At 36.9% G+C, this 14,834-nt stretch overlaps 1 protein-coding gene across 1 annotated transcript in view; it reads left to right on the top strand.

Moving 5' to 3' along the window:
• The window catches only part of AUH (AU RNA binding methylglutaconyl-CoA hydratase), a 111,368-nt gene that overhangs the window by 40,719 nt on the left and 55,815 nt on the right, over positions 1 to 14,834 (top strand). The window contains exons 5-6 of the mRNA XM_074570683.1: positions 8,952 to 9,044; positions 9,975 to 10,031. Coding sequence (XP_074426784.1) covers positions 8,952 to 9,044; positions 9,975 to 10,031 — 150 coding nt within the window. The remainder of the gene's footprint in view (positions 1 to 8,951; positions 9,045 to 9,974; positions 10,032 to 14,834) is intronic.

The following is a 14,834-nucleotide window of genomic DNA, read 5'->3' as shown; positions in this document are numbered from 1 at the left end:
AAACAAGATGACAATAAAAAGGTGAAAAACGTGTCCCATTGGACATTATAGTTGTGCTGTTGTTTAAATTTTATTTTATGTGCTCTTTAAGAAAGAAAAAAACTTGCACAGAAGTAGAATGTAAAGGTGTGACTGAAATAATTTACCTTTGGCATTGACTTCTTGTTTTGTAAATTCAGTGCTTGAATACGTGCTATTCTATTTGTATGAGTAGTAAGTTCTTAAATGTACTTAGTAAAGATAAGAAATATAAGAAATTATTTTAATTTTTCATTTATATTATCAAGAATATAAAACACACTGTCCCTATTAACTGTCAATAATAAAGTACAAAATAGAAAATTTTAAAATTAAGAACAAAATATTTCTATATTAAGTATTTCTGTGTCAATTCAAAAATATTTTTTCCAGGTCATTTATAAGAGTGAAGAAATCAGGAAATTAATGGGATTGAGGGAGATGTCTTAAGAAAACCCTTTAGCTACTATCATAATAAAGGGAAGATAAACTTTACTAATATCTTTGGCTTAATGATCAACTGTAAGCAATGTGTAGTAACCATTTTGATTAAAAAGCAAAATTTCTTTACAACTACTAAAAATATTTTTTTTTAAGCAGCTCTTTCTTGCTATTGATTGTCTGCCTGAACTTTGAAGGTATTAAAGCGAAGATAATAATGTTCAAATAAATCTATCAACATTAACAGTCTATTAAGCTTCTTATCTGAAGCACAGGAATTAGAGGGTAGCTAAAAGCGTTTCACAATCGTAACCAGCAGGTGGATGGAAAAGAATTGCATGTATCCAAAACCACAAGTAGACCTTTGAGACTTAACAGTGTGGTCATGTTTTTGCAGATGGAGATATTTTTAAAACATATGTAAATACAGAAGTTACTTTGAGTAACCACTTTTTCATTCTTTTTGCAATTATGACAGGTAAAGCTTTGTAGCATTTCATTACTTGCCTTGCACAAAAATGGTATGACCAATCTTCTTTGCCTCCAAGTTCATATAGGAAGATTTGACAGTCTCTCTTAGCTGCTTTCATACATTGCTACATACATCGGTTGGTTTTCATAGTATTATAGAATGGATGAAGGTGCTTGTTGAAGTATTTAGTTTCTGTTAGCTGTTTTCCCCACAGAAAGGCCTTTTTTGATGGCAGTGCTTGCTATTGAACATGCAAGCAAACTGTTGCAGTCACTGAGTTGATAACAGATTTTACAAGGCAAGGTGAATGCCTGAAACGCAACTGACATTGCTGTGCAAGTGCAAAGCTCGTGTGCCATCTTAATGTTATTATTGTTCTCCAGGAAAAGATCCCAAGAGATGAAATCAAGATATGATATTGTGTTGCAGTTATTTTTCTTGATTTCCTATGACATAAATTAACTTACGTGAAACTGTAATTTTGTGATTAAAATGTTCTTAATGTAAAGAATATTTCAGTTATCGTAATTGTCCAGGGACTGCCTCAACTTGCTATTCAAGGTGCATAGTTTATGCCCTTTTATTTTTTGAAGGGAAAAATTGGAATTTTATGCTCAAGAGCAACATCACCAAGAGAGATCAAAAATCTGGATAGCAAACAGGTGGAAGAGAAGTCTGTTCCCAGTTACAAGACATGAATATGTAGGTATAAACTTAGTTGTTTTAAAATCAAATTAAAAATCCTTTCCCAGTTATTACAGCAAGTTAGTATGCATTTTTAAATAATCACTAATGCTGATTCAAAATTCCAATTTAGATCTGTGGCCTTTTGAAAACTCTTTCCTGCCTTGTAACTAGAAAACTTGCGGATTTCGAGTTAGTAAAGAAACTCTGTAAAGTAACAGATCTCAGACTTTTCTTTCAATGTTGTTGGTGTGGGAATCAGCCTGTAGGCTTGCAGTGTTACGCGTTTTTAAGCTATTATTAGTTGAAATATTCACTAAAGAGAAACAGGATGTAAATAAGTACATTGTTATGTGACTTATGTTTCTTCTTTCTTGCTTTCCTAACTGTTAACCCACCAATTATGCAATCTGCAAATACATTTTTACTTGTGTTTAGACATTTTTGGGGCATGTGACCATTCTTTTTATGAATTCGAAGGCTCCATCATCGTTACTATTTTAAAATAAATGTACAAAGAAACAGAGAGGGAGCTTTCTTATCTGTAAATTAAAATTTGGCATTTGGAAGGTGCTGGAACAACTAATCCTGCAAACTACTTCCAGGCACACAAAGGACAAGAAAGTCATCAATTGTAGTCACCATGGATTCACAAAAGGGAAATCATGCTTAACAAGCCTTATAACCTATGAAGAAATGACTGCTTTGGTAGATGAGGAAAGAGCAGTGGATATTGTTTACCTTGACTTCAGTAAGGCTTTTGACACTGTCTCTTATAAGATTCTCACAGAGTAACTGATGAGCATGGACTGAATGAGCAACCAGTGAAGTGGATTAAAAATTGGCTGAAGAGATGGGTCCAGAGGCTGGCTGTCAGCAGCATGAAGTCTGCTTGGAGGCCACTAGCCAGAGGTGTGCACACCACAGACCAATACTGGGTTCAGTCCTCCTCAACATCATTAGTGATCTGGATGATGGGACAGAGCGTACCCTCAGCAAGTTTGCTGATGATATAAAAGCAGAAGGAGTGGCTGATGCACCTGAGGGTTGTCTCATCATTCAGAAGGATCTCAGCAAGCCGGAGAAATAGGCCGACAGGAACCTCGTTAAGTTCAACAAAGGAAAGTGCAAAGTCTTGTATGTGGGGAGAAACAATCCCATGCATTAGTACATGCTGAGGGCTAAAGATCTGGAAAGCAGCTTTGCAGAAAAGGCCCTCCGGGTCCTGGTGGACACCAAGTTGAGCATGAGACATTACTGTACCCTTGTAGCAAAGAAGGCTAATGGTATCCTTGACTGACTGACTGCCTTAGGAGTGTTGCCAGTAGGTAGAGGGAGGTGATCCTTCCCTTCTCCTCAGCACTGGTGAGGCCACTGCTGGAGTGCTGTGCCCAGTTCTGGGCTCCCCAGTATGAGAGAGATGGACCTACTGGAGAGTCCAGTGAAGGGCCATGAAGATGATGAATCTTCATTTTCCATGTGCCTTAGCAGAGTTTCCAGGAGGATCTGCTCCATGATCTAGCTGGGCACAAAGGTGAGACTGACCAGCGTCTAGTTCCCTGTGTCTTCCTTTTTTCCCTTTTTAAAAATGGGTATTATGTTTCCTCTTTTCTAGGTAGTGGGAACTGCTACGACTTCTCAAATATGATTGATAGTGGCTTAGCAACATCATCTGCCAGTTCCCTCAGGACCCTCATCAGGTCCCAGGTCCCATGGATTTGTGCAACTTTAGGTTCCTCAGATGTTCTTGTCCTGCAGTGGATGGTTCCTCATTCTCCCAGTCCCTGTCTCTGCCTTCTGTGGCTTGGGTGATGTCGCAAGAACACTTGCTGGTAAAGACTGGGGCAGAAAAGTCATTCAGTACCTCAGGCTTCTCCATAACCTGGGTATCCAGGTCTCCTATTTCCTTCCCGCAAGGGCCCACATTTTCCCTAGTCTTCATCACTGACATACCTGCAGAGAGTTTTCTTGTTGCCCTTGACATCCCTGGCCAGATTTAACTCTATCTGGGCTTTTGCTTTCTTCCTTCCTTCTTCCTTTCTTCTTCCCCAGTATCTGCAGAAAGTAGATTTTTCCTAGTTGATCAGACCGTTTTATTGTTTGTCAATAGTGAGAAAATGGGGTTGTGCAAGAATAGAAAACGGCTGGTTGATAGTTACTAAGAAGGTATGAAGTGTAATTCAGTTTCCTCTCAGATATTATCTTACGTATCTATAATTTTGTAAGAACTTTTTTAATGAATTAGTCAGAGGACTAAATAGTCAAATACAATTCAGGTCAATAGAATCCGGGCAACTTCTACTTTCTATTTGGGGCATGTCAGTGTCTGCAATGTATGAATCACCTGTGTGGGCTTTGTGACACACATCTGAGAAACTATTTCTTGGTCAAATCCTGTTGCCTGTATTCATAATCTCATCTTTTGTTCATCATCATCGCTCATCTCTAAGCAGAAAGGAAATCCCTTGTTAGTCACCAGCAGTGGACATCATGTGGAAAGTCACTTATAGGTGAAATAACAATTACCTGCTTCAAAATAGTTGTGATTCTTTGGGATTGCTTCCTGCATGTTACATGTGTTTTTATGTGCTTAAATGCAAAGTCCTCCTGCTGAACATTCTGTACTAGTCAGATGGACAAAATCATGGGAGAGTTTAACTTAGCCTACTCTTTACGTCTTTGAGTAATGGTGTGTCACAGGAATGCAGGAGGCATCGCAAGACTATAAGAAGCTGCTGGTCAGCCTAATCTGAAACTACATGTAAAATATATATTTACCAGGAATGCATTTCTGAAATTGAGCTGAAGATCCACAGTTACTACAGAGTAGGAAACAGGCTCACTTCTTTATATTGCTTTATATCATCTTCTCTAACCTTTGTTTGAGCTTTTTATGGTTTATTGGACTTAACTAGCTGTCTCGTGTTATTATGTTTAGTTTCTCTTACTGCAGTTTTTTGGATGTTAATAATTTCTTAGTTCTTCAGTTTACCTGTTGGTCACTCCACCTCTATCGTGTCTTGAATGGCTAATAAACATCCTTTTATACAGGTTGTATCACCTTCTGTTTTAACAGATTATTCCTCAAATAATACATAAAAATTATTTTGATCTGTTTGTTCATGTTTGTCTCCTCTTCAGCTAGTCCAAACTTCATTTCTACTCTTGTGATCTCAAATACAGAAGTGTGGTTTTGTCTTGTATCTGGCTCTGTTGCTGATTTAGGACTAATATGTACTGAAATGGGTTGTTCTTTTTCTTTTCTGTACTTAGAACCTTCATTTTCTGTGATATTAAGCATTGTTGCTATATTAGGACACGAGTATCAGCTTTTGCGTGGGACACCTGTTTTATATGCAGAATGGAAGTGTATATATAGAATATGCAGTGTATTTTACAATACAATAGATGTATGAAGTAATCCTTTATGAATTCATTCTATGAACTGGCTTATTTTTAGTGTCCTTCATATTCCACAGTTTGCTCTACTACAGTACTTCCATGCAATTCTCTGATTGCAGTTTAATGCTGCTTATTATTTAATCTTTTTTTAACTACTTCTAAGAACTTTAACCTGTGTATATACATGGTCTACTCTTGTTTGTGTGTTGTACACTCTAATTTAGTTTAATTACTTTGTTTCTTTGATATATATTTCTAATTCCTGTTGTGTACTTTACTGTGGAGCTCATGATCGCACATTGATAAACCTGTATCAAATACAGAATCTAGCACTAATGATTAGTAGTACAACAATGGCCTGAAATTTTTATGTGCTATTTATGTATGTAGAATCATTGTGAAGGTTGACTTGTCTATTTACGTATTGTTCTTAAAATTTGAGTACATACAACACAGTGAAGTCTACAGGGCAGGATTTGTCAAACATCATCTTTGTTTTCGTTAGGAGCTTAACAGTTTTGGCAGTTGTGTATTAAATTTGTGCAGATAAACATGAACAAATGCCTCTTGTGCTGCAAAATATGAATATTCCAAGAAGCTTTACCCTTGGTAATAAGTTCTAGTGACTTAGAAACTCAGTTTACAATCCAGAGGAATTGTTAATTTATTTCTGTATTGCTTTTTCTGATGCTTCAAAAGAATGTGTTAAAAGGATTAATTTTCTTTTGATATGTGTGCACATAACTATTGTAAAAAAAAAAATTGTATTTTGCCTTTCATTCATGGTCAACTTCCACATCAGGTTATCCATTAAAATTAGTATCCTTGGGAAGTGGTGATTCTAACATATGGTATCAAATTGTTTTTTCTCCTTTTTGAATTATGAATTTTACTATTTCTTGATAGGAATCGTGCCTGTAATTCGTGAAACCAAGCTATTTTATAATATTCTTTCTGTAAGTTTCATTTCTGGGTGCGATAGCCTACTTGAATTGTACCATAGCTATATCTGGAAGTTACTTACCATATTGAAATAGTCTGCCTTGGAGTAGAGTCATAGAATCATAGAATGGTTTGGGTTGGAAGGCACCTTAAAGATCATCTAGTTGCAACCCCCCCGCTCTGGGCAGGGACACCTCCCACTAGACCAGGCTGCTCAAAGCCCCATGCAGCCTGGTCTTGAACACTTCCAGGGATGGGGCATCCACAACTTCTCTTGGCAACCTGTTCCAGTGTCTCACCACCCTCAGAATAAAGACTTTTTTCCTAATATCTGATGTAAATCTCCCCTCTTTCAGTTTAAAACCATTACCCTTTGACCTATCACTCTACTCCCTGATGAAGAGTCCCTCCCCATCTTTCCTGTAGGCCCCCTTTCAGTACTGGAAGGCTGCTATAAGGTCTCCCCAGAGCCTTCTCATCTCCAGGCTGAACAACTCCAACTCTCTCAGCCTGTCTTCATAGGAGTGTTGCTCCAGCCCTCTGATCATCTTTGTGGTCCTCCTCTGGACTCACACCAACAGATCCATGTCCTTCTTATGTAGGGGACCCCAGAGCTGGATGCAGTACTCCAGGTGAGGTCTCACCAGAGCGGAGTAAAGGGGCAGAATCATGTCCCTCAACCTGCTCGCCACGCTTCTTTTGATGCAGCCCAGGATGTGGTTGGCTTTCTGGGCTGTGAGTGTAAGTTGCTGGGTCGTGTTGAGCTTCTCATCCACCAACACCTTCAAGTCGTTCTCCTCAGGGCTCCTCTCAGTCCATTGTCTGCCCAGCCTGTATTTGTGCTTGGGATTGCCCCGACCCACATGCAGGACCTTGCACTTGGCCTTGTTGAACTTCCTGAGGTTTACATGGGCCCAACTCCCAAGTCTGTCCAGGTCCCTCTGGATGGCATACCTTCCCACCAGCATTTCTGCTGCACCACGCTGTACTGTGAGTACTGCAAAAGTTGTGTAAATAGTGCTCCAGATACTGTTTCCTAGACTCTGAGAAATGGAACATACATGCAGGCAGTAACTGCTGAAAACTACAGTATTAATGACTATGCTTTCATATTCAGGCAAATTATTTTTGATTTACCTATGGCAAAGGCAGGTAGATTCCTTTTAGAGAAATGTTAGCTGTATCAGCCTTGAACTTGGATTGCAAGACTGTTTGTCAGATTGGTTATGGTGATGGTTATGAGGGTTATGAGTTTTGGTCAGCAGCCTGGCCATGCTGGAAATGAGAGTTGCATCCTTTTCTTGCCTTCCCATGTAACTGAAAAAATAAATGGAGAAAGAACAGATTTTACTCCTATTCCTCGGTCTGCTGTGCCTTCTTTGGTAGATGGCAAATACGATGGATACCTTGTCTCTTCTAAGTGACTCCAAGTGCTTGATGTTGCGACAGTAATCAGTAGTCTCTTTTGGTGTTAGAATTGATTCAGATAATCGCTTTTAATCATGATCTAAACCAGCAACCAAGGGACTTTTATTTAAAGCATGTTATAGTCTTGAAAAGCATTGGTAAATTTTTGTTCTTTTCTTAAAGACAATTGTATTTTCATTATTTGTTAACCATAAAAGGATGTTGATTTGTGGCTAAAAATAGCCTTTTGTTTAATTTGATATTTTGTTAGCCCGTGGGTGACTACCTCTTTGTATACGGATTTATTCATGCTACTATACATTAATTGATCTTTTTAAAATAATGAAGTTATCTGAAGTGTATCTGTCAGAAAGGAAAGAGGTAAGCTAGGCAGCACAACTTCTGGAACAGTTTACAGCAATTTAGGACTAAATAGTTCACTAAAGAAAGGAAGTATTACTTGTAATTAATACATTAAATTAATAATTTTTAGTCACATTACCCATCCAGATTTTAGAGGGAGAGAACCTCCTTTTCACACCTCATTTTCATTTATATTTTGGCAGCAGTTTTTTTTTTATTTTTCAATTTCCAACTAAGACTGGACAAACTGGTCATTGAATTCAAGTAGCTGAAACATGAAAGCAAAGAAAATACTTTTTTAGTGTCTGCAGACAAAACTATCGCTGTCAAGAGCTGGTTTAACCTTTCAACAAGCTGTACACAAAAGTGTTCAGCTAATGAATTGCTTTTGACTATCTTTGGGACTTTAGTAGCAAAAATGTACCACTTAGATATTGTTTGAGTATAGCTTAAAATTATTGATAGCTTGTGGTAAATGTTATGTTAAATATAATTAAAGCTGTAATACACAAGTTTATATCTCAAGTAAAAAATACATTTTTCATCAAACTTCTTCGAGTTTGTGCTGAAGACTCGTTTGAGTTGAGGAGTAGTACTTTAAGCTGAATTTTTAAATGACTTCCCTGTGTCAGAGCACTGATGATAAGTTAAATACAAGCCATGCCATGGTCACAAAGACCTCTGGAGCACTGCTACCTGTTATGTGTCCTGGCAGCAAGTGCAGCTGTTTATCAGACTGAAAACTTTCCCGCATTCCATTAAGCTGTTAGCTTCTGCTGTACAGGAGAATAGGGGCAGTACTGGTGGCCACACCACCTCTGGGAACATTAAGACACAGAGAGCTTGCAGCTATGCTAGCATCACGTGATAAGACATCTGTATTTCAACTGGGACTGTTGGTGTATTTGCCTTTTTTAAGTATTCCTGTTTTGTTTTTTGCCTAGTTCTGCAACGGATGTTTTTAGCATTTACTATTCAGATTTTTGTCAAAAGTAAGCAGAAGCTAGAGAAGAAGGTTTGCAAACGTGTTCAGCCACAGAGCGGTCCAGAGGGATGGTCGGGTTTTTTGCCACAGTGTTACTGAGCAATCAATTTTTGGACCCACTTTGTTTTATGAAACTTTTTTCCTATAGCATGACTGTACTTTGAACAAAATTTAATGAAATGGTGTTTCAGAGATGTTTTTTATGAGGCCAGTGTTAATTGGTGCTTTCTTTTTCAGCTAATCTGCCTGTACCTACTATTGCTGCAATAGATGGAGCTGCATTAGGTGGTGGCCTAGAACTTGCGTTAGCCTGTGATATAAGAGTGGCAGGTAGGTCTGATTTCTGTTTATAGAACATAGGATTACTAGTGTTGCAGATGGCTTGACTAATCCTTGTTTTGGCAACAATCTTATAAAACTCATTTTGTACTTGGTGTTGTTTATAACCAATTATTTTAAAGAGTTTTAGCAGAAACCTGTCTAAGTACTTGCTAATGTTTAATATCAAACAACTTACTACTGATAGCTGGATTGTTTTTGTTACATGTTTTGTTTTATTCTTATGACCTTCATTTTATCAGTATTGCTGGAAGGCTTACGTAGTTGTTTTGATACTTTATTTCGTGGTTAAAGTATTTTCCTCTTCTGTATTTGAAGCGTTCTAGATGGAGATTTGATTTTATCTAAACAGGTTGCAGGGAAAAAGCAAAAGTTGTTAGTGACAGTACTATTACACAAGCAATTAAGCTGTTATAAAAGAAAAATGACAACAGCACTTGAAAAGAGGAGCCTTGACCTGTCCAGCTGTCAGAACTGTAAAGCCATTTGGTGGAAAGGAAACGGAAACTTGGTTCTGAACAGTTGCCAGTAACTTAGGGTATATAAAACTGTTTGACCCTTAGAGAATTCATAATAACCAGATACAACATTCTACCCCATTTTAAGACGTTAAACAGTAACAGTCTTTTTCTGTTAGTATTTTAAATTTTGCGAATAAGTCTCTGTTACTTACTGTAATTGCTTACTTGCTATGTGAAATTTAATAAAGTACAGAACTTGCCTTGATGGGAGTAGTTGGATCTTTTACTAAAAGCAGATCAGTTGAATCTATTTAAAGATATTCATAAACAATTTCTTTTTTTCTAAGTGATTGTTCTTTATGAAGGAAATGTAACAATCTTGTAGGTCATTATTACATATTTTCCAAAGTTTTTTTTCCTATACATTATAGTAAGAACCCATTTACATTCTGTGTTTTAGCCTCTTCTGCTAAAATGGGCCTAGTTGAAACAAAGTTGGCAATCATTCCAGGTGCAGGTATGAATGTTTTGCTTTTGTTACCACGGATAACTAAATAACACATGCTCTTGATATTTGATTTTGGATTGTTGTTTACTAATTTCTTCTTATTTTTATAGTTCTATTAAGGATCTTGTTGTAAAGATTATGGCTCATATTACTTACCAAAAAATAATTAAAAAATGTATTTCTCATTTTTAGGGAGTGGCACTTGTATATTATGTTTTTAATCAAAGTCTTCATTAACTAAGTATTGAGTGATTCTGTAAATGACATTTGATGTCTTGATCTGAAAGCTGAATAACTTTGCTAAGGATCAGACTAGGAAAAAAGGTGGGGGTTAACTATCAGTGTACAAAAATGGTAATTTAAATAATGATCCACTTTTACATAACATCTAGTACTTTAGGATTCAAATTCTGTTGTCATGCTGCTTGTAAATTGGTTGTAAAGAGTTTAAAAATTGAAAGTATATGTTTTACCAACATTTCTTGAGAGTTTTGGGGTCATAAACCTCTTTTCTATTTGGAAGGCCAGTTGACTCACTCTTCCTGGATTCAAGGTGAATGGAAGTTAGATAATGAATAATGTTTGAGAGGTCTTTGTGTTATGAAACCTTTTGTTTTTATTTTATGGATAAATAGTTGTCACTTGAATTAAGATATCTGCCTTTCTGGGGAAAGGGCAATAACTCGAAAACAAGTGCATCCCTGTGACCCCCACCTACCTTTGGCCTTCATTTCTGGAAGTTCAGGGGAACTTTATACCCTTTATTTGCCCCTGTTTTCTTTCTAATTGGTGGAATTTATTTTGAAAACACTGTATCAAATTTTAGTTGGATACCGTTGTGGCTCATGTAGAGAGGACAGTAAGAACTATCATAATGGGAGCACTGGTATGAACTTTGTGTAAGATCTATCCCATCCTATCGCTAATCTAGGCAATTATTGTGCAATTTCAAGTGCTCTATTATTATGGTTATTGTTGAATTGTGACTTCAGCCAATTCTTTCTCCTTGTCTCTTTTTCTTTGTGGTCAGAGATACATTTTACATAAGGAAAACTGAATTATGATGACTGGTCTCTTTTTAGCAGTGGATAAAGATAATAGTGTAGATGATTTTTAGAATGCATTTCCTTCTGGTGGTGTTCTCATGAAATAATGTCCGTTGACAATAAGTCCTAGCGAAGAAAAAGACAGAAAATTATGTTGTTTATCTTTGTTGGCAATTTTTTTCCCTTTGTCCTCCCATTCTGCCCCCTCCTAAGGAATTCTGCAGGAGACTGTTGGAGAAATGCTCTGCAGTTCAATAAATTCAGATCAAGTTCTCCATGTATTCTCAGTATTCAGCTTATTTAGGCTGTCTTATGTTTCCTTATGTTCAGTTAATTATAGATGTTTCAAACTTCTAATGCTTTCACCTTGAAATGTTACATGACTGACTCATTATGAGTTTAATTCAGAATGTTTTATTGTTATTGAAAGGCTGAGGTTTGAAAAACGTTTGTTTTCTCATCCTAAAATAATGATCTGGGCATATGTCTTCAACTTCTTGAAAATGTGACAGATTTCACCATGTTACAATACCTTTTAAACTTGAAATGTTTTGGGGTAAGTTCAGTGATCAGTTTTTTCCCTATTCCTATCAGCCTTTCTGAGGATTATTTTTGCCAAGGGTATTAGAGCTTATCACAACTTTTGCCTGATCAGCCTGTACTTGCAGCAGTCCTCTTGAGCAATGACAGTGTTTCAACCCTTTTTGGCTCCTGTCATCCAAATAGTAACAGACCATGCTTTGTGTCACCAGAAAGTGAAGAATGAGTGAAGGAATTTTGCATTTAGGTAGAGAAGCCCACTTGAATCATAGGCTTCGTGGGTTAATGGAATATTTTCTTACAGTGTTTACTTCAGGTGGAGCTGAAAACAGCTGTAGCCATTAAAAGACCTCAATTAGGTTTTTACTGCCATCTAGTACCTCTGAAACACACTGGCAAAATGTGTTTCTTCTTTGAAGTAGGTCCCTTGGAGCTACTACCGCGTTTATTCTGCTCCATCAGCTGCCATGAGTACATGACAGATGTAGAGATCTTAACTTGGGTGATGATCAGTGTGGGTGTCTGAGGCTGTATGAAGAACTTCCTTATTTTCTGTTCACTTTTTTTAAAAACCCAGGAAGTTGCACTCAAAAAGCTATGTTAGAAGACAGTTATTAGAATTTAATATTATTAAAATCTAGATTCAGGGCAGATCGTCTATGAGCTTTTGGACCTTGTTTTATGTTGTTTCATTCCATCTTATTTTGAAATGGGGTCATCAAAAGGACCAATGCTCCTGCGCTACCTGCTGTCTGGTGACCAACCAGTTTTAACATATGTTTCCCAGCTCTGAGAAATATTGCTTTTGAATATGTACAGAAGTACTGCAACGTTTTGTAGTCCAAGATTGAGCAGCAGTTAGTTGAATCCTGGTTAATATACCAAAATTAATTGTTTCTTCTATGTCTGCTGAGAGTCTTAACCAGGTAGGCATTTGTAGAGCATGCCTTACCTGTGGTAGCAGGTGAGTCTCCTCAGAAAATTCATCCATGGCAGACAGCAGAGCAAGACCAAGTCGGGTGACAGCAGTGCCTCCGTTTATACAACAGCTTTTTGCACAGACCGTCTGCTTAGGTTGGGAGGGAGAAAGATTGATTTTTCTACCTTTGGAAATTTAAATCCAATTCTTACCACTATGAAAAAAGCCTTAGTTGCCAGACTGTGATCTAGGGAAGGTAAAAAATCTTTCCATTTTTCCTCTTCACTACATCCCACTTCTAGTAAGGAAGTCAAGATTCAGAGAACCAGAGGAAGCGTGTAACAGAGAGAAGACGACTTCGTAACTCGGTGCTGGGGAAGTCACCTGAGAATGAATATTGACGATTTTTGTTTTCTAAAAAACTGTGCCAATCAGTATTCATTGCACAAGCAGTCTTATGCCACCACAACAGGCATATATGTCAGACTGTCTGTTTGTCTGTTCATCCCCTCTTTTCCTCACTTTTCTTCCCTATGAACTTGGGGTTGGCCAGTTGTGGTTTAATTTGACTACAGGATATTGGTTGTGAAAAAAGATGGTCCCTAGAATTTTATTACAAGTAGGTCATTAGATGAAGGGAAAATTTTATTGTTCTCAGATGAAAAGTTTCAGCACGAACTAACCTATTATTGGGCATGAAAGAGTGGGCACAGGAGGGAGGCATTGTGGATGTCCTAGCTGTGGAAAATGTTTCAGTCAGAATACTCCTCTCTCTGGACAGCAAAGATTTGTATGAGACAGGATTTCCCAGTGAAAACAGACTTTATTAGTTCTTCGGTTTAAGGAGATGCTTTTTATCAGCCAGAGTCTTTCTCAAAGTTGCTTGTTGCTAAAAGGAGTTCATTTTTTGGATCTCTTAGTCAAAAAGCTGTTTAAACAACTTATTTTCTGTGTAACGCTGTAGTCTGTACAGAACTCAGCATAACGTAGGAAGAGTCTTTTTTACACAGAAATCATATTCCTTCTCTTTGTTTTTATTTCCCAGACTGAAGTAAAATGAAAGCAAACCTCTTTCATTAATTGAATGTGGTTTCTGGTGTCTTTCAACTTGCAAAAAAAGGGTTTCACAGTGACAAGTTTCTCCTTAGCTGAAAATTGTGTTCTGGAGCATTTGTATCTGAAGTCCTTTGCTTTTCTGCTGTGTAATGTTTTAAAGCTATCTCCACCCATTTTTTATTTCTGTTGTTTATCTCTAGACTTTCACAATGGATGTTATACTGGGCCTGCAACTGATAGATGATACCTTGCTGGCAGATCTGCTTTTATTTGTTAGTATCTTATTTGTATACCACTCAGTAATCTGTTATGAGAAGATAAAAATGCTTGTAAACAACATACATAAACTTTCTTACTTTGTTACTAGAATGAGATATCATTGGCTGTACTAGGGAAAATATTCTGTGATAATAAGAACTAGGAAAGATAGGTTTATGTATAAAAAATAATTTGGGTTTTCTGTATGCTTTTTTTTTCTGTGAAAGTTTCATATGTAAAGCTGAGGTATTGGTATATATCAACAATTACGTTTCCACAAAAAAAAAGACAAAAAAAATGGAACTTCATTGAAATTAATACACTTGTGTCAGCAGATAATTCGACCTGGCTAGATTAAAACTGTAGCTACTGGCCTGTGTGCTTACAGCTGTCACTCCTTTTTCTGGTTTTGTTTATAAAGACATTTTAATTAGCAAGGCTTCATTCAGCTCATCAAAACAAATTTTGTCTTTTTTCTTCCCTGCTCCTCCCCAAAACCCCACTACTTTATTACAGAGCTGTCTTCCACTGTTTAAAGGTAAAATAAAAACCCAGCACACGATCCCTACAATCATGCTTTCCTTGACAGCATTCAGTTTAAAAGCATGTTTTACCAAGAAGACTTTAAAAAAAAAATTTAAAAAAATCTCTGTTAAATCTTCTAAAAAGTCTTTGTAAATAACCTGTCTTCTTTTTGCATCTTAAAGTTACATTGAATCCTGTTTTTCCAAAGCTGAAACTGAATCTTTGTTACGTAGTAGGCTGGTCTGTTTTTTGTCTTTAAAAGACATAGCAAGGGAGAGATTTAATGGCAGTATTTCTGTGATTTCCTTTTCCCACTTTGGTAATAGTATTGTTTTGACTGTTTTTCTAAACTTTATAACGTGTGTGTGTAATTTATAGTACTTGTAGATTATAAGATTATAAAAGATGACAGAGGAACACACTGACAAATCAGTTTTCTTTGCATAGGAAGAAAATGAGTGTAAGAAT

This window comes from Larus michahellis, chromosome Z (assembly GCF_964199755.1).
Source record: "Larus michahellis chromosome Z, bLarMic1.1, whole genome shotgun sequence".
Lineage (NCBI taxonomy): Eukaryota > Metazoa > Chordata > Aves > Charadriiformes > Laridae > Larus > Larus michahellis.
This window is presented reverse-complemented; position numbering and strand designations above follow the sequence as displayed.